The sequence below is a fragment of the Lagenorhynchus albirostris genome, chromosome 15 (assembly GCF_949774975.1).
Source record: "Lagenorhynchus albirostris chromosome 15, mLagAlb1.1, whole genome shotgun sequence".
NCBI lineage: Eukaryota > Metazoa > Chordata > Mammalia > Artiodactyla > Delphinidae > Lagenorhynchus > Lagenorhynchus albirostris.
In genome coordinates this window covers 48273475-48301296 of record NC_083109.1, presented here as the reverse complement: position 1 = coordinate 48301296, position 27822 = coordinate 48273475, and the positions used below count along the sequence as shown (strand labels likewise).

Below are 27822 nucleotides of genomic sequence, written 5' to 3'. Positions count from 1 at the left end.
CCCTCATGACTTCATCTAAACCTAATTGCCTTCTAAAGGTGCCACCTCTTAATACCATCCCGTTGGGGATTATGATTTCAACATAAGAATTTGAGGGAGACACAAACACACAGAACATAAGAACTGCTACTTGACTGATAACAATCACCTGTCTCCCTGTCTTTTTTATTGTGTTTATTTGATACCAGTCTGTCTTCCTTCCAGGTGTTCAGCTGCGTGAGGGATGGGGGCTGCCTTGAACCTACTGCTCCTGGTAATTTCAGAGTCTGTTGGGGAAAAAAATGAGCCAAACAGCAAGTCTGGACTTTCCTTTTTGAAAATGTATTCATTGGTAGAAACTCTTCAAGTTGTCTCAGAAAACTGTTTTTATTCAAACATACTGGACACACTTAAAAATATACTGAGACTAGATGGAAATTGTTTAATGAAAAAAAATTTTGGTTTCAATGTTTGATGATGTGCAGTCACTCTCACAACTCTGTAATTTATGTGACAATAATCACAGAAAACATCCTGCTTAGGTTTACAAATAGTTAAACAGATAATCCATTTCTGAATTTGACACCATTAACACATAAAGGATTTTTTTTTCTTTTTGGGTGGTGACTGGTAGCTTGTGGGATTTTAAGGTGGTTTTTTTTTTTTTTTTTGCCGTACGCGGGCCTCTCACTGTTGTGGCCTCTCCCGTTGCAGAGCACAGGCTCCGGACGCGCAGGCTCAGCGGCCATGGCTCACGGGCCCAGCCGCTCCGCGGCACGTAGGATCCTCCCGGACCGGGGCACGAACCCACGTCCCCTGCACCGGCAGGCGGACTCCCAACCACCGCGCCACCAGGGAAGCCCGCTTGTGGGATTTTAGTTCCCCATCCAGGGAATGAATCCGGGCCCTGGCAGTGAAAACGCAAATCCTAACCACTGGGCCGCCAGAGAATTCCCCATAACGGATTTTATTTTATTTTTTAAATTTTATTTATTTGGCTGTATTGGGTCTTAGTTGCGGCATGCAGGATCTTTGTTGCGGCATGAGGGATCTTTCGTTGCGGAGCACGGACTTCTCTCTAGTTGTGGTGTGTGGGCTCCAGAGTGCACAGGTGGGCTTCTCTCTAGTTGTGGCACAAAGGCTCAGTAGTTGCAGCACACGGGCTTAGTTGCCCCCTGGCAAGTGGGATCTTAGTTCCCCGACCAGGGATATGAACTCATGTTCCCTGCGTTGGAAGGCGGATTCTTAACCACTGGACCACCAGGGAAGTCCCCCCATAAGGGATTTAAAAAAGTAGAATAACAATACATTTCAAGAAAACAAGCTGTTTTCTTATTACATTTCTTGAGAGCAACACTCATCTCAAGCCATTGACGCTCTCACAACAGACGATGGAACAGCAAGGCACTACAGAGATCAATGTCGAAGAAGCCCTGGGGTGAGGCTAACGGAGACTCAGCCCAAATCAACAGCGTCCACAGTTGCTTGCCTAGGAGGAAGTTTGTCCTTCGGGAATTCTAGTGGGAAAGAATGACTTGATGATAATACCTTTTCACTGGAAAGCCCAACCTCTGTGTGCACCTTGCACAGTACCTTCTGCGGCGGTTCTCGACGCTCTGCTTCGCTCGATCATTTCGGGCAACTGAGTGCGGGAACTAGGTGTAGAAGGGATGCCACAAGGATTACCTGGGCGACAAGGGGACAGCGCCTTTCGTGCCAGCAGGCGAAGACGTGCCGCTGCCCAGAGAGCTTGCTCTGTAGCCAGAAGACTTTTTGATGTCAAGAAAAACCAGACCTGACCCGCCACCCCACAGCGTCAAGGTGAAAGCAGGTGACCGTGTCTACAGCATCTAACGAGAAAAACTCCATCTCCTGACATCTCCCCACCGAAGGGGCAACGAGGGCTGCGTTTGGTGAGGCTGGCATTGAGCGAGGCAGCCCCGCGCTCCGAAGGGACGCGCGCGGTCAAGGGTCCGCAAGGTACCGGGTCCGGCATCCCGCCCCCCGGACTCTCCCGCCGCAGGAGGCGGGTGATGAACTGAGAGGGCTCAGGCCTGGAACCCCGCCTTGGGTGGTGCTGGGGCCAGCTCTGGGCCGGGGCTCTTGGAAGTGTTATTACCCGCCCGCCCGCAGGGCAGGGAGGGGATGCCCGCGATTCCTAGGCCCTACCGGAAGCCGCGCCTTCCGCGGAACCTGGGTGTTGCTCGGCGCTCGGCTCTCGACTGCTCGCGCCTGGCGGCAGCTGGGGCTCTGCGCTCGAGGGGTCGAGCCTGGCCCGCCCCGGCAACGGCGCGCGCTCGGCGGCGGCCCTGGCCCTGGGGCACGGGGAGCGGAGGCCGCGGCGGCGGGCGCTGGAATGTCGGGGAGCTCGAAGGTGGTGCTGGGCCTCTCGGTGGTGCTGACGGCGGCCACCGTGGCGGGCGTGCATATGAAGCAGCGGCAGGACCAGCAGGTAGATGTCACGTGCCCGCGCCTTCGGGCCCGCGCGGCGGCGGAGGCCTGGGGCCTGGGGTCCGGCTCCGCGTGGCGCCGCTTCCTCCTCGCCTTTCCTTTCTCTCCTCCCGCCTCCCCCGAGGTGGGGAGACCGCTCCCTGGGGCATCCGGGAAGTGGGGGCGGTGGTCCCCGGTGCTCTGGGCCGGCCCCGCCCCCGCCCCGCGGGTGTCGAAGCGCTGGTGAGGCTTCCCCCGCCTCTCGCTTTCGGGAATTGGGAGATATACTTGTATGGGGGGTGAGTTTTTCCTTCTTAAGGAACAGTTTGCTATGGAAACTAGATTCTGGGGACGATAGAGATAGCGGCCTCCAATTTTTCTCTTTCCGGTGGTTTTATGTGGGGAAACATCCTTGATTTGACCGCTCAGGGGCTTGTCAGTCTTGCTGTGTCTCTCAGTCTTATTTTCTTCCTTTTCCCATCGGCTGACGTTACTGCTGGGCCCCCGTGCGCCACGCTCCGCCCCGGGCGCGTCGGGAAACAGAGAAGAATACGCGCAGCTGCTCCGGGGGCGAAGGCCGAGCGCGAGCGGGGGCAGCCGGGGTGTGTGTGGGGGGGGGAGGGGTGCGGTGGAGCCCGGTTGGCCCGGGGTGGACGCAGGCCGCTGGGTTAGTCACTGTAAACAGGCTTGTCTGCGTGGGACCGCGCCGGGTGCTCGGGGTGCAGAGATGCAGCAGGTGAGGCCTTTGTCCCGTGTTCACACTCTGGAAGTCAGAGGAGAGGAAGCCTGTGATACAAGATTTTAGGGGAGGGAATGAAATGATTAATGGTGACAGGGCGCGGAAGAGATTAGAGATTGGGATTAATGTAGTCGTTCTAAGGGGTTAGCTTTTGGAACAGAAGCGGGAGATTTTCTTCTCTAAGAAGGAATAGCTGGTGGCTGGAGAAAATTTGAGATAGGGTAGAAGATGCTATGTCAGATGTAGCTCTGAGGTCAGCGAGCAGGAATTTTCCCAGTGTGGAGTACGGCTGGGTGAAAGCTTGGTTCTGACCTCCAGCTACACGTGCGATTGTTCCTGCAAGGTTTTACCAGGTAGCAGCCTGGGCCCTGCTCCTGACCTATTGAATCAGAATCTCTTGGGGATGCAGATCCCACTTAGGTACGCTTTAAAAGCGACCCAGGGATTCTAACATGCAGCCAGGGTTGAGAACCACTGTCAGAATGGGACAAGTGTAAGGTTTAGGTATTTGGAAGTTAGAGGTTGAGATTGACCGGAATAACCTGTGTGTGTTTTATGTCCAATTATTCATTCCGGGGTTACTTTCTAGCAGCGGGAAAGAGGAGGACAAATGTTTGACACGGTGGGTGTGTTGGAAGGTTCAAGGAAGCAAGAACTAAAACGATGACTGTTGTCCCCCATTGTTTCCTGACTGACTGCCACATACCAGGCGCTGTTCTAAGCACTTTACGTACATCAGCCTTGATCATCACAGGAGCCCAACAAAACCAGCAGTGAGTACTACAGGAGGAGCCGCGTTCTAGGTGTTAGAGTTGTGATGGTGAAGAGGTCTCGGTGCTTAGTAAGGTAGTCAAGTGGAAGTTGCAGGAGGGATGTGCGAGGCAGTAGGCACAGACTTTGAAACCTGGAGGAAACTAGCGAATGCTGGATGGAGAGCAAGATCCCAAGCCGAGTGCTAAAGTCCCTGAGAAAGGAGGGGAGGACCTCAGAGCAGGTGTGGACGGTGTGGGCTTTGGGGCTTGGGTGGCGTGTGTAGGTGTGTCCTGATGGAAGAAGCACAGGAGAGGATGAGCTGGGGAGGGAGGAGTGGAATGAGAGCCTCCGATTCTGCATGGAGATCTTGCCAGGGGCACAGGGTTCAGGACAGTTGGTTTTCAGTTGTGTTATCAGTCCCAGGACTCTTAAATTACCCAGCTTCCCCTGTAATGGGGACTGGAGCCCTAGGCCTGGAGGAGGGCCAGCAAGTAGGTACTTGGTGAGTTGTTAAAATAGACATAATAGTAATTAAAAAAACCCTACCCAGGCCCTGCCCCCATTATTCTGCCTCACAAGGCCACTGTTAAGTTATTAGAGTATTTTATGACCTGTAAAGTGTAAGTTATTAGTAATGACTGGATTGATGCTTTAGAAAGTCTCATCTTAGATGCCAGGTCCATATTCTGGAATTTTCTACATGTCTTTAGTGTTTATCAAAGTAACGACCATCAATGGGCCGTTATGTTTTCCTCTGCTGGTAGCGTTCTTTTTCCCCTTCTTTCCCCATTATGTAATTGTAATTTTTACCTTTTCTCTGTACATAATAGAAGAAGCCGAGTTCTTTACTTTCTTGCATCCTTACAGTTTGTTCAAATTTTAGTAATTTTCTTTCTTGGGTGTTTATTATTCAATTAGGACAATTGCTAACAGGAATGTAGTTCACAGTTACTCAAGTAACTCTCATCAACTTGTTTTTTCTTTTTTTTGGCTGAGCCGTTGCTTGCAGGATCTTATTAGTTCCTTGACCAGGGATAGTGTCCATGCCCCTTGAAGTGGAAGTGCGGAGTCCTAACCACTGGACCGCCAGGGAAGTCCCTCATCAAGTTTTTAAAGCACCATATATTAACTAAACTTTTAAAATTCAGCATAGTGGCAGTTTTTCTTTTTTAATTGTTATTTCCCATTTTTATATTAAATGATGCAAAATTTCTTAAAGTATGATAAGAGGTCTGTAATAATACTATCACGCTACCAAGTTAATTTGATGGTTTATTACATTTACATCTACACAGAAAGTTAAAATAGAAATTGAGTACTTGGAATCTAAGAGTTTTAAGTGTATTTTGGTAACACTGATTTTAGGACTTGAATGACACAAGGAAGGGAACCACCTGTTCTGAGTTTCACTAAAATCTGTTTCTTAACATTTTTAGAGGCTTCGTGACGGAGTGATCAGAGACATTGAGAGGCAAAATCGGAAAAAAGAAAATATTCGTCTTTTGGGAGAACAGATTCTTCTGACTGAGCAACTTGAAGCAGAAAGAGAGAAGATGGTGTTGGCAAAAGGATCTCAAAAAACGTGACTTGAAATGCGTGTGAGATATTGATGGAACAGACAGCGTTAAGTGTGTGTGAGTGTTGATGGAGAACAGCTTAGTGTGATCTTCAGCCTTTTTGTGGTCACCGTCCTTTTAAACTTGATCAGAAAAAGGACGATGGATCGTATATTCTAAATAATTGCTTTAAGTGCCCCTTGTGTCTGAGTAGAGTCAGGCAGACGCTCTTCTGAGAGTGTGTTTGTGTGGTCAGCAAGGAGCCCCTTCAAGCTTAGTGTCCAGAAACTGGGATTGTTCCCAAGAGCACTGAACCTGCAAGCCGGGAGGGATGGAGAGTAACATCCATCTGAGCAGTTTGATCAGTCGGCACGACGATGAAGCCACAAGAACGTCCACCTCGGAGGGGCTGGAGGAGGGGGAGGTGGAGGGGGAGACTCTGCTGATCGTCGAGTCAGAGGACCAGGCGTCTGTGGACTTGTCTCACGACCAGAGCGGGGACTCCCTAAACAGTGATGAAGGGGACGTGTCGTGGATGGAGGAGCAGCTGTCCTACTTCTGCGACAAGTGCCAGAAGTGGATCCCAGCCAGTAAGCGCTTCTCCTTTCCTTTCCTTTGTCAATTCCTGCAGGAAGGTTTGTTTTTCTAACCTGTGAGAGAAACATGAATGTGAAAGAGACCCAAATAAAAAGATAACTCCTATATTTATTATTAGTGTAGTTGATTAACTGCAAATTTATATAAAACGTAAACACATTTGTACTAATATATATTACTGCCAACCTCTATCACGTTGTTAAATTAACATTCTCACTTGTAACCCAAATAAAAATTAGAAAATTGGAAATTCTGTGTTACTTAAAGAATTAGCCACATTTTTCTATCAGGGTCACATTATTGTGGTTTTGGGGCCAAATTCTAGGCCCAGTGTAGAGCTAAACTTCAGACTCATAAACATAACTCTGGTAGTGTCTAACTTACATGGAAAACAACTGCTATAGTATGTTGATATAAGGTCGGAATTAGGAGATTAAATATGTATTATGCCTTTTTCTAGGGCCATTCGTGTTTTCTCCTTGCTGGCCTCCTTGATCTGCTGGCCGTATATACACGCAATAAGGTGCTTTGCCAGTCATCAGGCCTCTTAACCAAAACAGGATGTTTCCATTACGTGGAGAGTAGTAAAGACGTATGTACTAGAGGAATACTCTGTGTAATAGAATTTGTAACTAGGTCAGAGAAATTTACGTATGTGTATATGTATATATATTGTTGTGAACTGGGTCATTTTCTGGTATGTGGAGGTGTTTTTAAGATGGATTCATAGTTATTATTAATAAATTAACACCATTTTCACAGAAAGCAAACCTAAAATATATTATAAGTTAACTAGTTTTTGCTTTCCAGCTGTCTCTGCTTATAGATTCAGGGTTCTGCCTGAAAGCCTGGGTGGCTTTCCCCCATCCTCACAGCCTGTGCTGTAAATGCTCTGCCTCCTGGGGCCCCTGCTAACTGCTCCAGCCTTTCTCCTTCGTGCCCTCCTATCCCCACATGGAAACAGAGCTTTGCAGTTAGGGTGAGCTTTTCCTTCTCCACAAACAGTTCGTTCTTTTTTTTATAAATTTATTTTATTTATTTATTTTTGGCTGCGTTGGGTCTTTGTTGCTGCACGCTGGTTTTCTCTAGTTGTGGTGAGTGGGGTCTACTCTTCATTGCAGTGCGAGAGCTTCTCATTGTGGTGGCTTCTCTTGTTGCGGAGCATGGGCTCTAGAGCGCAGGATCAGTAGTTGTGGCGCACGGGCTTAGTTGCTCCACGGCATGTGGAATCTTCCCAGACCAGGGCTCGAACCCGTGTCCCCTGCGTTGACAGGTGGATTCTTAACCACTGCATCACGAGGGAAGCCCAAGCAGTTCTTTCTTATCCCTAGGACTTTGTGCATGTAAATTTCCTCTGTGGAACACGTGTCTCTACAGCCTCTATACTCCCCGCCCCACACACAAACACCTCTTCACGTGCCAATTCTAGCCATCCTTCAGGCCCCCCATCCACCCCACTTTTTCTAGCGCTGCTGTCTTCCTCATGTGGGTGGGCACCTCTTTTATGTGCTCTCACGTTGCCCCACAGCACCCATCACATCCCTCTCCAGGGTTTCCATGTCTCCCAGAGCATCAGCATCGGCTGGGGAACTTCAGAAAATGCTCTGCTTCCAGAGGTTGATTTATTTTGCGGGCGATAGACCTGGGCATATTTTTTTTTTTTTTTAATTTTTAAAAATGTTTTATTGCGGTACGCAGGTCTCTCACTGTTGTGGCCTCTCTCGTTGCGGAGCACAGGCTCCTGATGCGCAGGCTCAGCGGCCATGAATCACGGGCCCAGCCACTCCGCGGCATATGGGATCCTCCCGGACCGGGGCACGAACCCGTGTCCCCTGCATCGGCAGGCGGACTCTCAACCACTGCGCCACCAGGGAAGCCCCTGACCTGGGCATATTTAAAACACAAAACTTCCTGGGTGGTTCTGATGCACAGTCCAGGTGGAGAGCCTCTGTGCTGCTGTGATTACCTACTCTCTCCTCTGTAGCCCTCACCACATCAGTAAGCCTCTGAGAGCCAGCACCGCGTCCGTCTCAGGTGTTGTGTTCCTGGTTCCTAGCCCAGTGGCACAGTGGGAGCTCAGATGTTTCCTTGGAAGAATGTGTGAGGAGACCTCCTGTAGGGGTCAGGAATGTTAACAGTTGGAACAGCCAGTGAGAACAATCCTACCTGCCTTAACAGTGTCTCTTCTGAAAGTCCGGGGACCACAGAGCGATCTTCGTGGGCATGCACTTGATGTTAGAAGAATAAAAACCTTCTCTACTCCCTTCTCCATCCCCATCCTGCCCTCACAGGCTGGCTGAAAGAAAAGGAAAAACACAGCCTGGGAAATTTGGGAAATGGCTGGTAGATTGATGAAAACTTTGGGTTACCTCTGTTCTAGATCCACCTGTGATGTGCCTTTTTGTTTTCCTCCTAGGTCAGCTGAGGGAACAGCTCAGTTACCTTAAGGGCGATAATTTTTTTAGGTTTACTTGTTCTGATTGCTCTGAAGATGGCAAGGAGCAGTATGAGCGGCTGAAGCTGACATGGCAGCAAGTGAGTTAAAGCTCTTTCTCTAGAATTCATGGGGTTGGTCCCCGCCCCCGCCCTGCGAAATTTATTGGAATAAGTAACTAGGGAATGAGGAACCTACATATGAGCTTCTGAGTTGTTTTGAGGGTCACTTTATTTCACAATGAAAATCATACTGAATGTGTGGAGAAAGGAGTTCTTAGTAAAAATACTGCCAACTTAGTGAATTGGGTTTGAGATTCTGAAAATCCCACCCACGGTTTCATTTATACATAATACCAAACTCTGATTTTAATCGAAGAGGTTCACATTTTTTTAACAGCTATTAGAAAAATAAAACCATTCTAAAAAATATAAAGATGCTGAATCAACATGCTGCACACCTGAAACTAGCAACTAGTTGTATATTGTAGAGCAACTGTACTTAAATTAAAAAAAAAAGTAAAGATGGTCACTGTAATCCCAGCCAACTATAGCCCGAACAGTATCTTTTAACTGATCTCCAGGTTGTATTAATTTTTTGGGTTTTGTTTTTATATTAATATGTTTATAACAAGGCACCAATGTTATATGCAATCTTTAAGTTCTAAAAATGTATTAGACATCACTCACTCAGTTTTTATGTTTATTCATTCGACAAATATTGAGTGCACATGACGAACCAGGCACTGTTCTAGGCCTGGAGAGTAGAATCTCGTGGAGACCAGCTGATCCTTCTAGCTGTTTCTTCTTTGTGGTGAGTGAGACAGCCAAGACCCTAGCCCCAGGCAGTAGACATTTATTTTAGATAATAGGCAGACAAATAAACAAGTTAATTACCCCTAGCACTTTTTGCTGTGAAGGAAATAAACAGGGTAATGAGAAAGATTTTAGGTTGTACCCTCCAAGGCACTTAGGGTGTTCCTTGTAAATTGTAGCTGTGTTTGCAGCCAGAGGCTATCGTGTTAATTATCAGTGCTTTATTAGGACATCTGTTGAAATCTGTCAGTGGTGATCTTAGGGAGCCTTTTTGGACTTGCCTGAAAATATGTAAGTAGAAAATGAAGGGAAGTTTGTATTGAGGATACAGTCTCATGAGTATTCTAACTGGGATTTTTTAAAAAGTGTGCATGGGATACTGTGTCTAGGCAAGGTCAGATTAATATTAGTAGATTATTCTGCATGTGTGCACACGTAGGCAGATTTGCATTTGGCCTGCAGGTAGCTTCTCATAAAATTGTAAAATGGAAGAAGAGCAGATGTATGTAATTTGTTACTTTCAAGACTATGAGTTTTCTGTGGAGATTCTTTTTAAAAGAAAAAGTGGCTTTTGATTATATTGCTCAATATATTGGCAGTATTGGCTCAATTTGCTTTTTTTTTTTTTTTGGCGGTACGCGAGCCTTTCCCTGCTGTGGCCTCTCCCGTTGCGGAGCACAGGCTCCGGACGCGCAGGCTCAGCGGCCATGGCTCACAGGCCCAGCCGCTCTGCGGCATGTGGGATCTTCCCGGACCAGGGCACGAACCCGTGTCCCCTGCATTGGCAGGCGGACTCTCAACCACTTCGCCACCAGGGAAGCCCTCAATTTGCTTATTTAATCAGACTAACATTTCTTGAAAATTATTTTTTCACTTCCAAAAGACATATGGATAATAAATATCCTGGGATAATGAAGTGAAAACTGGGACCAGACATACCTGGTTCTTGGAAAACTACTGCCCATTGTTTCTAGTTGCATCTCTTTTCCTTTCTCTCTCTCTCCCCCTCCCTTTCTCCCTGTCTCTCCCTCTCTCCCTCTCCCTCTCTCCCCCTCTCTCCCTCTCTCTCTTTCTCTCTCTCTCTCCCTCTCTCTCTCTCTGTCTCTCCCTCCCTCTCCCTCTCTCTCCCTCCCTCCCCCTCTCCCTCTGTCTCTCTCACGCAAGAGCTAAAAGAGGATCCGTTGGTCTGGAATAGACTCTATTGATGTCATATTCCAATTGGAATGTGGGTTTTCTTTGTTTTAAATCTTAAACTTTGTTGATTTATCAAAATAAGAAGTAGAAATACTTGTTTATATTATAAAATGCCAACAGTAATGGGGTGACTAAAAGGCCCCTTCCACACACTTTCTGTGTCCTCCTCCTCGGTGATGTGTGAACAACAGTCTGAAAAGTAGGGAAGCTATCAAGTAGGGTAGTTTTTACGTTCTTGTCCTAGACACGCTCATTATCTTTCTACATGCTCTTCAGCAGATACTTGGGAGGTGCCCGCTGGGCTGTGCCAGCCTGAGCAAGGCCTTGGAGCTGTGCTGGTTCCCAGGGCCAGCCTGTTACTATGAGCTTGGGCTGGTGGTGTAAGAGCAGAAACGCAACTGGGATTCGTTCTTTAAGATTACAAATTCCAGAAGGGGGAAAACCATGTCCTTCATGATTGGATTTTTAGTTTGCTCAGTAAATATGGTGATAATAGGAAAAGTTATTTGCAAGTAAGTATGTGAATTTTAACTTTCTAAAGTCATGAAATGTTTCCAAAAAAAAAGTACTGGAAATGAAATAACACACTTGTGTCTGTACCACAGAGATTAACAGTGAATACACGTTTCCAAGTTACTCTAGGAGTCTGAGTGGGCAGAAGAGCTCATTCCATCCTTTTCTTAAGGTATTTCTTGAGCAAAAGCGTTCTTAAATTGTAGTAAAATATATGTAACAGGGCTTCCCTGGTGGCGCAGTGGTTAAGAATCCGCCTGCCAATGCAGGGGACATGGGTTTGAGCCCTGGTCTGGGAAGATCCCACATGCTGCGGAGCAGCTAAGCCTATCACAACTACTGAGCCTGCGCTCTAGAGCCCGCGAGCCACTACTACTGAGCCCATGTGCTACAACTACTAGAGCCCGTGCTCTTCAGCAAGAGAAGCCACCACAATGAGAAGCCCACGCACCTCAGCGAAGAGTAGCTCCCACTTGTGGCAACTAGAGGAAGCCTGTGCACAGCAACAAAGACACAACGCAGCCAAAAAGAAATGAATAAATTTATAAAAATGTATATATACATAACAAAGCTTACCCTTTCCACCGTCTTTAAGCATACAGTTCAGTGGCATTAAGCACATTCACATTGTTTTGCAACCATCACCACCATCATCTCCAGAAAGTGCTCATCTCCCCAAAGTGAAATCCTGTGTCTATTAAACAACGACTCCCTGTGAACAGTAACTTTAAAGGGAGAGTTGGCTGATGCAGACCTGATGCAAAAATGAGTGGAATGATTTGAAAAGTCTGTTCATGGGGTTAATTGGCAGACTGTCTGCAAATTTTACAAGTTTAAGGATGGGGGAAGTTGAGACTTGGTAGGAGCATCAGAATCACCAGGCCCCTTTGAGGGTGTGGTTGTAGGTCTCGCTGTTGGGCCATCGGGATTTGGGGCTGTGAACATCGATGTCGGGGAACGTGAACTGCAGTCTGTTAGACCCTGTACAGCCTTGGGCTACTCCTCATGGAAAGAAGAGTTATGGAAGGATTCTCTTCGTAGGTTCTGCCCCCTTTTCAATTGCGCTGGCCCAAAATTAATCATTACTTTTATTAGGTTGAAAACATGGTTTTGAATAGCATGTGTAGTTTCTTGTCCATTTATGATTACAAAATTGCGTTTAGATGCGAAGAGAGATGTCTAATAGGATAATCACTGAAAATGTTAAGAAGGATTATTTCTTGATGGTGGATTTAAAATGATTTTTACTTCCTTTTTTGCTCTTTTCTCTTTTAGTGAAGTCTTTTACAGTGAGACTGTGTTATTCATATTTCTGCAAAGTACTTTCCCATTTGGGGCTGTGAATTCATTATCTGTTAAATACAAAGTTGGATTAGATGTGGAGCTGGGGGTGTCCTCCTCTCTGAGGATGGGCCAGGCAGCCAGGCCTTTCAGGTCCCTGCCCCTTGTCTATTCTGATTTCATCTCAGGAACAGTTTCCACAGCTGAGAAAGGCTAAACCCAGAGTGGATGGTACCTCACGTTAACTTCAGCTCTGAAATTCTGAGAGTCTATTGTTTCTGCCCTCTAAAGAGCTTAGAAAAGTATGTGTGCAGGGGTGATGCTTGGAATATTTAGTAAAGGTCAGCACTGTCCATCAGAAATGCCGGCTGGAGCAGGCCCTGTGGCCTCCTGATGCCATTGGTTAACACAGTGTTTAGCGCTGCCTTTGAGTGGTGGAGGGGGACTGGGATGGGGGCTGCTTAGGGCAGTAGTTACTCTTCACCAGTTCAGCCACACAGCAGCCTTGCACATGTAACATGGGAGGAACAAGTGCACGTGATTAAGGGGAACAGTGATGCTCATCTATGGAAAGCAAAAAAGGAAGTAGAATTCTATCCTGAGACTATTCCAAGATATTATCCTTCCTTTTCCCCCCTCTATTCATACTCAGAGTATAAAACAACACACGTTCCCCCCTGAAGTTTACCATCCCTGTCTGTGCTTTTCTCCCAGCCTATTCTGCTTCTGTTTCAGGTGGTCATGCTGGCGATGTACAACTTGTCCCTGGAAGGTAGTGGGCGTCAGGGCTATTTCCGGTGGAAAGAAGACATCTGCGCTTTCATTGAGAAACATTGGACTTTTTTGCTTGGGAATAGGTAATGTGATTTTTTTAAAAATCTTATACTTGAATGAAGATGTAAAGAATAAAGTATATGAGACTTGAGACAGCCTAATGCTGGCCTTTAGAGAATTAGAGTAATTACTTGTGGCAGTTACTGAGAATTTTTTAATCCAGAAAATGTTGTTACTTTAAGTTAAAAATCGAAGTAGAAGTTTACATAATGACAAGGGTAGGTTTCCATACTTCCTATCCTACTTTCGGAGGAAACTGTTGGTTTCTACTGAGCAGGAAGACAGTTGAACAGATTCTTAGAATGTTAAAAAAATAGAGACTTTGATTAAATGAGGCAGTTTAATAGTTGGATAGGTGACTAATTTGAGGATAGAGGAATATTATGTCCTTTAAAATCAGTGCCTTGTAGGAGGTCAGAAGACGAGAAATGATGGCAGTTATTGACTGCACTCATTTAAGTTGCTCTTGGTTGATTATTAGTATTTGTGTTTATTAACTCTGGGAGGTAGAAATCATTGTATACTGTTTGGTATTCACAGTGCTTGGCCAAGTCTGGGCACATTAACACGCATATGGTTTATTCCTTTGATACTCTTTTCATCATGATGCTTTGAATTTGCTGCTGAGTGCTTTTCTGTGACCCCTCCTTGGTTCATCAGACTTAGGGGTGCCGGGGCACAGACATACACACCAGATGTTTTAACTAAGGGTCCATGTGCATCTAGCAAGATTTTTATTGCTGTTAGAGGTTAGCAAGTTTGCAGTTGCATTGGCGGATTGTTTGAGATTCTTTCTTTAAAAAAAAAAATGTATTTATTTATTTGGCTGTGCTGGATCTTAGTTGCGGCATGCGGGCTCTTAGTTGTGGTATGTGGGATCTAGTTCCCTGACCAGGGATTGAACCCGGGCCCCCTGCATTGGGAGCATGGAGTTTTAACCACTGGACCACTAGGGAAGTAGTGTTTGAAATTCTGATTGTTAGTTGCCTTCTGAAGTCCTGTGTGAGATTCATAAATCTTGCATAATTGGGTCGGTGTGGACACGATAAAGGTCAGAGCAGGGAGTTTGTGCTTGTCCTCACTCGGAACTCCTTGCAGCCCGTTTTCTCGGGTGCTGAAAAGTCACAGCTCTGCCAAAGTTGCTGAGGAATCATGGAGGGGTGACCTTCTGCAGGCTGCTGTGAGGGAAAAATAGACTTGAAAAATAGAACTAAGAAAAGAATTGACAGCATAACTGGTTCTTTTTCTTGAAAGGAAATGTTGTCTTAGTTTAATGATTTAGCTCTATTTATGGAACTTAATACACCCCATTTATAAGGGACAAGGAAGGGAAAAAAACTGATAAAATTAGATCTTGGAACGTTTTCATGATCTTTCAGTGCTGTTCTGCCTGGTGGATTGTCTTCTGGAAGAAGTTGGATTTAAATTGCCTGTTTTAAGGAAGTTGGCGTATTTTAGCAGCAGGTGTTCAGTTTCATTTGTTCATTTCTAGAGCGTGTTCTGAGAGGCATCAGCTGAGGCTCTTTTTCTTTTCAATACTTCTACTGAAAGACATTAATTACTCTCCAGCTTCTTGTAATTTAACCATTAAACTAGTGGGTTTTGGCCATATTAGTGTATCACTTGAATTATCGTTTACTTATTTAAATCAAGTCACTGAAAAAAAAGAAACTTCATACCACCATGGTAAGTGGAAAACCTATATCACTTATATAAATAGAATGAAACTGTAAAAATAAGTGCACTAAAAATAAAGCAATGCTATTGACTTGTAGCTAGATCCCATGACCTGTAAAGGCAATCTGAAACACTCTTTCTTTTTTTTATCATATGATACCATCTATATATTGTTTTCATCCAGGTGTATTGATATGTAATTGACATACAGCACTTGTATGAGTTTAAGGTGTACAGCATAATGATTTGACTTACATACATCATGAAATGATGACCACAAAGTTTAATGAACATCCATCATCTCATATAGATATAAAATTAAATAAATAGAAAAAAATTTTTTTCCTGTGATAAGACCTCTTAGGATTTACTCTCGACAGCTTTCCTGTATAACATTCAGCAGTGTTAATTATATTTATCACGTTGTACAGTACATCCCTAGTACTTATTTATCTTATAATGGGACGTTTATCCCCCCACCTCTGGAAAATCTGATGTCTTTTTCTATGAGTTTGTTTTTGAAGTATAATTGATCTACAACCTACATTTGTTTCTGTTACACAACACACTGATTCAGTATTTCCATATGTTTCAAAATGATCACCATGGTACGTCTAGTTACCATACGTTACCATACAAAGATACTACATAATTATTGACTGTTTTTCCTACATTATACATTTTATACCTGTGACTTATTTATTTTGCAACTGGAAGTTTGTACTTCTTAATTTCCCTCACCTATTTCTACCCTCTCCCCACTCTCCTCCCCTCTTGCAAGCACCTGTTTGTTCTCTGTATCTGTGACTGTTGCTGTTCTGTTATGTTTCTTCATTTGTTTCTTTTTTCGGCTTCCACATAACTGAAATCATACAGTATTTGTCTTTCTCTGACTTATTTCACATAATACCCTTAGCATAATACCCTCTAGGTCCATACATGTTGTCACAGATGGCAAGATTTCATTCTTTTTTATAGCTGAATAATATCCAATTGTGTATGTGTGTGTATCACATCTTTTTTTTCACATCTTTATTGGAGTATTATTGCTTTACAATGTTATGTAAGTTTCAGCTCTATAATAAAGTGAATCAGCTATATGTATACATATATCCCCATATCCCCTCCCTCTTGCGTCTCCCTCCCACCCCTCTAGGTGGTCACTGATCTCCCTGTGCTATGCAGCTGCTTCCTGCTAGCTATCTATTTTACATTTGAGAGTGTATATATGTCAGTGCTACTCTCTCACTTCATCCCAGCTTCCCGTTCCCACTCCCCGTGTCCTCAAGTCCATTCTCTACGTCTGCGTCTTTATTCCTGTCCTGCCTCTAGGTTCATCAGAACCTTTTTTTTTTTTTTTGGATTCCATATATATGTGTTAGCATACGGTATTTGTTTTTCTCTTTCTGACTTACTTCACTCTGTATGACAGACTCTAGGTCCGTCTACCTCACTACAAATAACTCAGTTTCATTTCTTCTTATGGCTGAGTAACCATTGTATATCTGTGCCACATCTTCTTTATCCATTTATCTGTCAGTGGACATTTAGGTTGCTTCCATATCCTGGCTACTGTAAATAGTGCTGCAGTGAACGTTGTGGTACATGACTCTTTTTGAATTATGGTTTTCTCAGGGTATATGCCCAGTAGTAGGATTGCTGGGTCAAATAGTAGTTCTACTTTTAGTTTTTTAAGGAACTTCCATACTGTTCTCCGTAGTGGTTGTATCAATTTACATTCCCACCAACAGTGCAAGAGGGTTCCATTTCCTCCACACCCTCTCCAGCATTTATTGTTTGTAGATTTTTTGGTGATGGCCATTCTGACCGGTGTGAGGTGATACCTCATTGTAGTTTTGATTTGCATTTCTCTAATGATTAGTGATGTTGAGCATCCTTTCATGTGTTTGTTGGCAATCTATATCTTCTTTGGAGAAATGTCTGTTTAGATCTTCTGCCTATTTTTGGATTGGGTTGTTTGTTTTTTTTGATATTGACTTGCATGAGCTGCTTGTATATTTTGGAGGTTAATCCTTTGTCAGTTGCTTCGTTTGCAAATATTTTCTCCCATTCTGAGGGTTGTCTTTTGGTCTTGTTTATGGTTTCCTTTGCTGTGCAAAAGCTTTTAAGTTTCATTAGGTCCCATTTGTTTGTTTTTATTTCTATTTCTCTAGGAGGTGGGTCAAAAAGGATCTTGCTGTGATTTATGTCAAAGAGTGTTCTTCCTATGTTTTCCTCTAAGAGTTTTTTTTTTAATTAATTTATTTATTTTTGGCTGTGTTGGGTCTTTGTTACTGCATGTGGGCTTTCTCTGGTTGCAGTGAGAGGGGGCTACGCTTCATTGCAGTGCACGGGCTTCTCATTTCAGTGGCTTCTCGTTGAGCATGGGCTCTAGGGTGTGTGGGTTTCAGTAGTTGTGGCTCGCGGGCTGTAGAGCGCACGCTCAGTAGTTGTGGCACACGGGCTTAGTTGCTCCATGGCATGTGGGATCTTGCCTGACCAGGGCTCGAACCCGTGTCTCCTGCATTGGCAGGCAGATTCTTAACAACTGTGCCACCAGGGAAGTCCCTTCTAAGAGTTTTTTACTGTCTGGCCATACATTTCGGTCTTTAATTCATTTTGAGTTTATTTTTGTGTATGGTGTTAGGAAGTGTTCTAATTTCATTCTTTTACATGTAGCTGTCCAGTTTTCCCAGCACCATTTACTGAAGAGGCTATCTTTTCGCCATTGTATGTTTTTGCCTCCTTTATCAAAGATAAGATGACCATAGGTGCGTGGGTGTATCTTTGGGCTTTCTGTCTTGTTCCATTGATCTATATTTCTGTTTTTGTGCCAGTACCATACTGTCTTGATTACTGTAGCTTTGTAGTATAGTCTGAAGTCAGGGAGGCTGATTCCTCCAGCTCTGTTTTTCTTTCTCAAGATTGCTTTGGCCATTTGGGGTCTTTTGTATTTCCATACAAATTGTAAAATTTTTTTGTTCTAGTTCTGTGAAAAATACCATTGGTAGTTTGATAGGGATTGCATTGAATCTGTAGATTGCTTTGGGCCGTATAGTCATTTTCACAGCGTTGATTCTTCCAATCCAAGAACATGGTATATCTCTCCATCTGTTTGTATTGTCTTTGATTTCTTTTATCAGTGTCTTATAGTTTTCTGCATATAGGCCTTTCTCCTTAGGTAGGTTTATCTCTAGGTATTTTATTCTTTTTGTTGCAATGGTAAGTGGGAGTGTTTCCTTAATTTCTCTCTCAAATTTTTCAATGTTATTGTATAGGAATGTGAGAGATTTCTGTGCATTAATTTTGTATCCTGCTACTTTACCAAATTCATTGATTAGCTCTAGTAGTTTTCTGGTAGCATCTTTAGGATTCTCTATGTATAGTATCATGTTATCTACAAACAGTGACAGTTTTACTTCTTTTCCAATTTTTATTCCTTTTATTTCTTTTTCTTCTCTGATTGCCGTGGCTAAAATTTCCAAAACTATGTTGAATAATAGTGGTGAGAATGGACATCCTTGTCTTGTTCCTGATCTCAGAGGAAATGGTTTCAGTTTTTCACCATTGAGAACGATGTTGGCTGTGGGTCTGTCATATATGGCCTTTATTATGTTGAGATAGGTTCCCTCTATGCCCACTGTCTGGAGAGTTTTTATCATAAACGGATGTTGAATTTTGTCGAAAGCTTTTTCTGCATCTATTGAGATGATCATATGGTTTTTCTCCTTCAGTATGTTAATGTGGTGTATCACATTGTTTGATTTGTGTATATTGAAGAATCCTTGCATTCCTGGGATAAACCCCACTTGATCATGCTATATGATCCTTTTAATGTGCTGTTGGATTCTGTTTGCTAGTATTTTGTTGTGGAGCTTTGCATCTATGTTCATCAGTGATATTGGCCCGTAGTTTTCTTTTTTTGTGATATCTTTGTATGGTTTTGGTATCAGGGTGATGGTGGCCTAGTAGAATGAGTTTGGGAGTGTTCCTTCCTCTGCTATATTTTGGAAGAGTTTGAGAAGGGTAGGTGTTAGCTCTTCTCTAAATGTTTGATAGAATTAGCCTGTGAAGCTGTCTGGTCCTGGACTTTTGTTTGTTGGAAGATTTTTAATCCCAATTTCAGTGCTTGTGATTGGTCTGTTCATATTTTCTATTTCTTCCTGGTTCAGTCTTGGAAGGTTGTACTTTTCTAAGAATTTGTCCATTTCTTCCAGGTTGTCCATGTTATTGGCATATAGTTGCTTGTGGTAGTCTCTCATGATCCTTTGTATTTCTGCAGTGTCAGTTGTTACGTCTCCGTTTTCATTCTAATTCTGTTGATTTGCGTCTTCTCCCTTTTTTTCTTGATGAGTCTGGCTAATGGTTTATCAATATTTTGTTTATTTTCTCAAATAACCAGCTTTTAGTTTTATTGATCTTTGCTATTGTTTCCTTCATTTCTTTTTCATCTATTTCTGATCTGATCTTTATGATTTCTTTCCTTCTGCTAACTTTGGGGTTTTTTTGTTCTTTCTCTTATTGCTTTAGGAGTAAGTTTAGGTTGTTTATTTGAGAGTTTTCTTGTTTCTTCAGGTAGGATTGTATTGCTATAAACTTCCCTCTTAGAATTGCTTTTGCTGCATCCCATAGGTTTTGGGTCATCGTATTTTCATTGTCATTTGTTTGTAGGTATTTTTAAACTTCCTCTTTGATTTCTTCAGTGATTCTTGGTTATTTAGTAGTGTATTGTTTAGCCTCCATGTGTTTGTATTTTTTACAGTTCTTTTTCCTGTAATTGATATCTAGTCTCATAATGTTGTGGTTGGAAAAGATACTTGATACAATTTCAGTTTTCTTAAATTTACTGAGGCTTGATTCGTGACCCAAGATATGATCTATCCTGGAGAATGTTTCATGTGCACTTGAGAAGAAAGTGTATTCTGTTTTTGGGTGGAATGTCCTATAAATAACAATTAAAACTATCTGGTCTGATGTGTCATTTAAAGCTTGTGTTTCCTTATTTATTTTCATTTTGGATGATCTGTCCATTCGTGAAAGTGGGGTGTTAAAGGCCCCTACTATTATTGTGTTACTGTCGATTTCCCTTTTTATGGCTGTTAGCATTTGCCTTATGTATTGAGGTGCTCCTATGCTGGGTGCATAAATATTTACAATTGTTATATCTTCTTCTTGGATTGATCCCTTGATCATTATGTAGTGTCCTTCTTTGTCTCTTTATTTTAAAGTCTGTTTTTTCTGATGTGAGTATTGCTACTCCAGCTTTCTTTTTTTTTTTTTTGTCGTAGGCGGGCCTCTCACTGCTGTGGCCTCTCCCATTGCAGAGCACAGGCTCCGGACATGCAGGCTCAGCGGCCATGGCTCATGGGCCCAACCGCTCTGCGGCATGTAGGATCTTCCCGGACCGGGGCACGAACCCATGTCCCCTGCATCGGCAGGCAGACTCTCAACCCCTGCGCCACTAGGGAAGCCCACTCCCGCTTCCTTTTGATTTCCATTTGCATGGAATATCTTTTTCTGTCCCCTCATTTTCAGTCTGTACGTGTCCCTAGGTCTGAAGTGGGTCTCTTGTAGGCAGCATCTATACGGGTCTTGTTTTTGTATCCATTCAGCCAATCTGTCTTTTGGTTGGAGCATTTAATCCATTTACATTTAAGGTAATTATCGATATGTATGTTCCCATTACCATTTTTTTAATTGTTTTGGGTTTGTTTTTGTAGGTCTTTTCCTTCTCTTGTGTTTCCTGCCTAGAGAAGTTCCTTTAGCTTTTGTTGTAAGACTGGTTTGGTGGTGCTGAATTCTCTTAACTTATGCTTGTCTTCAAAGTTTTAATTTGGGGCTTCCCTGGTGGCGCAGCGGTTGGGAATCCACCTGCCGGTGCAGGGGACACGGGTTCGCGCCCCGGTCCGGGAAGACCCCACATGCCACAGAGCAGCTGGGCCCGTGAGCCATGGCCGCTGAGCCTGCGTGTCCGGAGCCTGTGCTCCACAACGGGAGAGGCCACAACAGTGAGAGGCCCGCGTACCGCAAAAAAAAAAAAAAAAAGTTTTAATTTGTGTGTCGAATCTGAATGAGATCCTTGCTGGGTACAGTAATCTTGGTTGTAGGTTTTTCCTTTTCATCACTTTAAATACGTCCTGCCACTCCCTTCTGGCTTGCAGAGTTTCTGCCGAAAGATCAGCTGTTAACCTTATGGGGATTCCCTTGTATGTTATTCATTGCTTTTCCCTTGCTGCTTTTAATATTTTTTCTTTTCATTTAATTTTTGATAGTTTGATTAATATGTCTTTTGGCGTGTTTCTCCTTGGACTTATCCTGTATGGGACTCTGCGCTTCTTGGATTTGAGTGACTATTTCCTTTGCCACGTAAGGGAAGTTTTCGACTATAATCTCTTCAGATGTTTTCTCAGACTCTTTCTTTTTCTCTTCTTCTTCTGGGACCTCTATAATTCGAATGTTGGTGCATTTAATGTTTTCCTAGAGGGCTCTGAGACTGTTCTCAATTCTTTTCATTCTTTTTTCTTTATTCTGCTCTGTGGCAGTTATTTCCATTATTCTCCATTCTTCTGCTTCAGTTTTTCTGCTATTGATTCCTTCTAGAGAATTTTTAATTTCATTTATTGTGTTGTTCATTATTGTTTGTTTGCTCTTCAGTTCTTCTAGATCCTTGTTAAAGGTTTCTTGAATTTTCTCCATTCGATTTCCGAGATTTTGGATCATCTTTACTATCATTACTCTGAATTCTTTTTCAGGTAGACTGCCTATTTCCTCTTCATTTGTTAGGTCTGGTGGGTTTTTACCTTGCTCCCTCATCTGCTGCATATTTCTCTGTTCTCTCATTTTGTTTAACTTACTGTGTTTGGGGTCTCCTTTTTGCAGGCTGCAGGTTCATAGTTCGTCTTATTTCTGGCGTCTGCCCCCAGTGGGTGAGGTTGGTTCAATGGCTTGGGTATGCTTCCTGGTGGGCGGGACTGGTGCCTGTGTTCTGGTGGGTGGGGCTGGATCTTGTTGCTCTTTGGGCAGGGCCTCATCCGGTGGTGTGTTTTGGGGTGTCTATGAACTTAGTATGACTTTAGGCAGCCTCTCTGCTAATGGGTGGGGTTGTGTTCCTGTCTTGCTAGTTGTTTAGTATGGGGCATCCAGCACTGGAGCTGAGTCTTAGTGTTGAGACAGAGATCTCTGGGAGAGCTCTCTCCAATTAATATTACATGGGGCCAGGAGGCCTCTGGTGGTCCAGTGTCCTGGACTCGGCTCTCCCACCTCGCAGGCTCAGGCCCGACACCCGGCCGGAGCACCAAGACCCTGCCAGCTTCACAGCACAGAAGAAAAGGAAGAAAGAAAAAAATTAAAAACAGAGCCCCCAAACAAATGGTAAAAGCAAAACTAAACAGACAAGGGACTTCCCTGGTGGTGCAGTGGTTAAGAATCTGCCTGCCAGTACAGGGGACGTGGGTTCGATCCCTGGTCTGGGAAGATCCCACGTGCCACAGAGCAACTAAGCCTGTGCACCACAAGTACTGAGCCTGCGCTCTAGAGCCCACAAGCCACAACTACTGAGCTCACGCCCAGCAGCTACTGAAGCCCATGCCCTTAGAGCCCGTGCTCTGCAATAAGAGAAGCCACCATGTACTGCAATGAAGAGTAGCCCCTGCTCACCACAACTAGAGAAAGCCCGCACACAGCAACAAAGACCCAACACAGCCAAAAAATAAAAAATAACAGACAAAAATCACACAAAGAAACATACACACACATACACACACACACATACTCACAAAGAGAGAACAAAAAAAAAGGAAGATAGCAACCAAACCAATAAACCCACCAGTGAAAACAAGCACTAAAATCTAAACTAAGAGAAACAGAACACCAAAAACTAATCAAATGCAGAAAGCAAACCCAAGACTGCAGTAGCTCCCAAAGTCCACCGCCTCAGTTTTGGGAACATTTGTTGTCTCTTCATGCATGTATTCCACAGATGCAGGGTTTATCAAGCCGATTGAGGGGATTTACTCCACTGCTCCTGAGGTTGCATGGAGAAATTTCCCTTTCTCTTCTTTGTTCGCACAGCTCCTGGGGTTCAGCTTCGGTTTTGGTCCCACCTCTGCGTGTAGGCTGCCCTCAGGCCTCTGTTCCCTGCCCAGACAGGAGGGTGTTAAAGTAGCAGCTGATTAGGGCTCTCTTGCTCACTCAAGCCAGGGAGAGGGAGGGAGGGGTACGGTAGTCATAATTGGAACATGGGACGTGCCTGTGGCAGCAGAGACCAGCATGATGTTGCAACAGCCTGAGGCATGCCATGTGCTCTCCCAGGGAAGTTGGCCCTGGATCACAGGACCCTGGCAGTGGCGTGCTGCACAGACTCCTGGAGGGGTGTGGGTAGTGACCTGCACTCGCACACAGGATTCTTGGTGGCAGTGGCAGCAGCGGTAGTGGTCCATGCCTGTCTCTGGGGTGCGAGATGATAGCTGTGGCTTGCACCCATCTCTGGAGCTCGCTTGGGTGGTGCTCTGCTGTCTGTGGGCACACAGAGCAAGAAGCCCTTCTCCTTGTGCACTCTGAAATTATGATCTCTTGCCTCTCCGGCAGGTCCAGACTTTTTCCTGGTCTCCCTCCTGGCTAGCTGTGGCGCACTGGCCCCCTTCAGGTTGTCTTCACGCAGCCAACCCTAGTCCTCTCCCTGAGGTCTGACCTCCAAAGCCCAAGCCTCAACTCCCAGCTCCCACCCGCCCCGATGGGTGAGCAGACAGGCTTCTCAGGCTGGTGAGTGCTGGTTGGCACTGATCCTCTGTGTGGGAATCTCTGCTTTTCCCTCTGCACCCCTGTTGCTGTGCTCTCCTCTGTGGCTCCGAAGCTTCCCCCCTCCACCACCCGCAGTCTCCGCCTGCGAAGGGGCTTCCTAGTATGTGGAAACTTTTCCTCCTTCACATCTCCCTCCCAGAGGCAAAGGTCCTGTCCCTATTCTTTTGTCTCTTGTTTTTTCTTTTGCCCTACCCAGGTATGTGGGGATTTTCTTGGCTTTTGGGAAGTCTGAGGTCTTATGCCAGCATTCAGTTGGTGTTCTGTAGGAGTTGTTCCACATGTAATTGTTTTTTTGACGTATTTGTGGGGAGGAAGGTGATCTCCACGTCTTACTCCTCCACCACCTTGAAGGTCTCCCCCTCATATCTTCTTTATCCTTTTTATCTATTGATGGGCACTTGGGTTGCTTCCGTGTCTTGGCTATTGTAAATAATGCTGCAGTGAACATAGGGGTGCATATATCTGTTCAAATTAGTGTTTTGTTTTCTTCGGGTAAGTACCCAGGAGTGGAATTGCTAGATCATATGGTAGTTCTGTTTTTAATTTTCTGAGGACCCTCCATACTGTTTTGCATTGGCTGCACCAATTTACATTCCCACCAGTAGTGCACAAGGGTTCCCTTTTCTCTACATCCTCACCAATATTTGTTATTTGTTGTCTTTTTAATCATAGCCATTCTCACAGGTGTGAGGTGATAGCTCATTGTGATTTTGATTTGCATGTCCCTGGTGATTAGTGATGCTGAGCATCTTTTCATGTACCTGTTAGCCATCTGTATGTCTTATTTGGAAAAATGTCTTTTCAGATCTTCTGCCCATGTTTTAATCGGATTGTTCATTTTTTTGATGTTAAACTATGAGTTTTTTGTGAGGCCTCTTTCTTGATCAAAAAGGGAGACTGTGTTAGTGAGAATTTAAAGCAACTAATTTTCTCCTTGATCTAACCAGAGGAGTGAAAGAGAATTAAAAATTACGCTGTGACTCCTTGGCACTCAGTTTCCTGGCTCAGTGCTGTCCTTCCCTTTGGGAACTCTGCTTTAAGCATCAGTGATTGGAAAAGCCCCGAAACCACTCACCTGAGGTGGTCTCCAGTGCTCAGATGTGTCCATGTATGAAAACACAGATTCACTGCCTCCGCAATTAAACATTTCTCATAGCTGCTAAAGATTTAGTCTGCTATCCATGGAGCATACTTTAAAATTCTTAATGTTAACCATTTCTCATTTGCCATAGGATCTGAGAGAATAGTGTACTATATAGTGAAGTTTTAAATTTGAATACATTTTCTTTCAGATCTTATATGTCCTTAATATTTTATTAAGGTTTAAATGTATAAAGGTTTATTAAGGGCTAACCTAAATAACTTTGTGTACCTATTGTAGAAGCAAGTTAAAAAGTACACAAAAGCTTAATTACTACAGTTTAATTGCTATTTTATATGTGGTCATTTAATCTGGTTTTACAGTCCTGGCCTTGAATTTTTCCCAAAGTTATAATTTTGATTAGTGAAGAATAGTTTGGATATTTTTTCTATTACCATATTTCATTGATTTTAAGATAAACAGTTTTTCACACTTTGACATCTCTGACAGCTGGATACATCTTAGAAGTGATGGTGTGTCATAGCTTACTTGATAGCTAGTTTTCCTTCTTGTACACAAAACGGTGTGTCTTAAAGTCAGTGGACCTTATGTTTGATGAAATATGATAAAACACATTCATAGTATTTAAAATTAAAAATATTATACAGGCATGTCTCAGAGATGTTGCAGGTTCAGTTCCAGACTGCTGTTGTAAAGTAAATATCACAATAAAGTGAGTCACGTGAATTTTTGATTTCCCACTGCATATAAAAGTTATGTTCACATTATGCTGTAGTCTGTTAAGTATGCATAGCATTATTTTTAAAAAAAGCAGTGTACACACCTTAATTATAAAATACTTAGGCTTCCCTGGTGGCTCAGTGGTTAAGAATTCGCTTGCCAATGCGGGGGACACGGGTTTGAGCCCTGGTCTGGGAAGATCCCACATGCCGCGGAGCAACTAAGGCTGTGCACCACAACTACTGAGCCTGTGCTCTAGAACTCGCAAGCCGCAACTACTGAAGCCTGCATGCCTAGAGCCTGTGCTCTGCAACAAGAGAAGCCACTGCAATGAGAAGCCCGTGCACTGCAACAAAGAATAGACCCCGCTCGCTGCAACTAGAGAAAGCCCACACACAGCAACAAAGACCCAACTCAGCCAAAAATAAAAAATAAATGAAAAAAAATACTTTATTGCTAAAAGATGCTAACCATAGTCTGGACTTCAGCAAGTTGTAGGAGTAACATCAGAAGTCACCGATCACAGATCACCATAACAAATACAATAATAATGGAAAACTTTGAAATACTACAAGATCTAAAATATGACACACAGACATGAAGTGAGCAGATGTTTTTGGAAAAATGGCACCGATAGACTTGCTTGATTCAGGGTTACCACAAACCTTCAGTTTTTAAAAAACACAGTATCTGTGAAGTGCAGTAACATGAGCTATGCCTGTATGATGAGGGTTCTGGGAAGATGGCAGAGTGGGAAGCACCAGAAATCTGTCTGCCCACCTAGGTAGCAGTTGCATTGGCAGAATCCAGTGTAACTTTATTGGAACTCTGGAGTCAGCTGAAGGCTTGCAACTTCCAGAGGAAGCCTTGGACCATAAATTACAATCAGCGTTGGCCAGTTTTAACTGTGGCAGACAGCCATGCACATATTCCTGTAGCAACTTGCATACAGTATGGGATCCGGGGTGGACACAGGACGCTGTCCTCCAAATATCATATCTGTGCTGATCACTGACTGCTGCTTCTGATCACAGAGGTGCTGATAAAGGCGTGGGCGGCCTTTGTTGTTGCACCTCCTCCATTGTTGCAAGCCCCTCCCCGTCTGGCTGAGGTGACTTTAAAGGGACTTATAGGGCTGGCACCTACCTCCCCACTTTCACTTTCCTCTTTGTCCCCTTTTTGGAGCCAGACGTTGAAGACTAAGACATTCAAAAGCACCCACATATACAGGGGAATTAGCCACCCTGCATGTCTGGGGGAGGCACAGGCTTAGACATGGACTGAGAGGACCTTGAGTTTCTGCTCCGGCTGATCTTTGGCACAGAGACAGCCTGCAGCTGTCAAAAACCAGTAAACCCCGGGGAAGAAGGAGAGTCTGGTGTCCAGAGTCCACTGTCCAACAAAACACAAGGAATACAAAGAACAAGGAAAGTATGGCCCATTCAAAGGAAAAAAATAAACTAACAGAAATTGCCCCTGAAAAAGACCTAATGGTGGACTTACTGGACAAAGACTTTAAAGAGCTGTCTTAGAGATGCCCAGAGAACTAAAGGAAGAGGTGGAGAACATCAGGGAAGCGATGTATGGACAAAACATAAATATCAATAAAGAGATAAGAAGTCCTGGAGCTGAAAAGTACAATAACTGAAATGGAAAGTTCACCAGAGGGATTCAAAGCCAAATAGGACAATGGGAAGAAAAGTGAACAGATCCCAAGGGGCCTGTGGGACAGTGTTGGGCAGTGTAAGAAAGCAAGTGGGATGGGTTCGTTCTGGTCAGACCGCTGGGCAACAGGAGGGGGGCCTGGAAAGGTCAGAACGAGGTGAGACCTCGTTCTGCTCTGACCCACAATGCTGGGGGTCATTCTCCTGTCTCAGATATGTGGTCATGCCTTTATAAAGTTTTTTTGTTTTTTGTGGGGTTCTTTTGGTTTGTATTTTTCTAGTACATCTCTGTTCCTAAGGATACTTTTTTCTCTTGCCTCCCTAGCAGTATTTTTCATCTGTTAGACTGACTTTCTTATGAAGAACTGTTCTTTAGGATTTCCGGTCATTGATTTATGTTTTCAAGGTGGAAATAGAACAGTTTCCTTAAAAATCACTTTTAACAGGAACCTGAATAGTTGACATTTTACATATCATTTAAAATTTTTGTTGTATACACTGTTGTGTAGTTATTTTGAAACGCTTGTTGTATTTTGGGGGGGTTTGGTCAGAGTTGGTAATTCCCCCAAGGTTCAACTCTGTGTTTGTGGGACATACCATATAGTTTTATTCCTACTCTGCTATGCGAAGGCAAGTAGCAGACTGAGGGATGCATCCTCCTCCATGGGTAAAATGAACTGTTTACCAGGGCTAATGACTCTCCTGCTTTCTTTCCTGAGAGTTGTGTTTAACTCA

The 27822-nt window shown here is 44.0% G+C and overlaps 2 protein-coding genes across 7 annotated transcripts in view; both read left to right on the top strand.

Annotated features, from left to right (window-relative positions):
- The first annotated feature begins 2190 nt into the window (after positions 1-2190).
- On the top strand, positions 2191-5495 carry LOC132506361 (protein PET117 homolog, mitochondrial). 4 transcript variants are annotated; one of them, XR_009535801.1, is made up of 3 exons: positions 2222-2431; positions 3858-3921; positions 5338-5477. XR_009535801.1 is itself a non-coding variant. In XM_060124936.1 (2 exons), the coding sequence occupies exons 1-2, from the start codon at positions 2336-2338 to the stop codon at positions 5485-5487; spliced, it is 246 nt and encodes an 81-aa protein (XP_059980919.1). In that variant the 5' UTR covers positions 2191-2335; the 3' UTR covers positions 5488-5495. The 4 variants fall into 4 exon arrangements, 1 of the variants encoding a protein (XP_059980919.1); XR_009535799.1 differs by having other exon boundaries at positions 2275-2431; positions 3738-3921; XR_009535800.1 differs by lacking the exon at positions 2222-2431 and adding an exon at positions 3033-3145 and having other exon boundaries at positions 3738-3921.
- Positions 5496-5777: 282 nt separating this feature from the next.
- KAT14 (lysine acetyltransferase 14) overlaps positions 5778-27822 on the top strand; it is a 65713-nt gene continuing 43668 nt past the window's right edge. For all 3 annotated transcript variants that reach the window (XM_060124934.1, XM_060124933.1, XM_060124932.1), the window contains exons 1-3: positions 5778-6047; positions 8471-8589; positions 13027-13148. In XM_060124934.1, the coding sequence (XP_059980917.1) occupies positions 5789-6047; positions 8471-8589; positions 13027-13148 (500 nt within the window). In that variant the 5' untranslated portion in view covers positions 5778-5788. The remainder of the gene's footprint in view (positions 6048-8470; positions 8590-13026; positions 13149-27822) is intronic.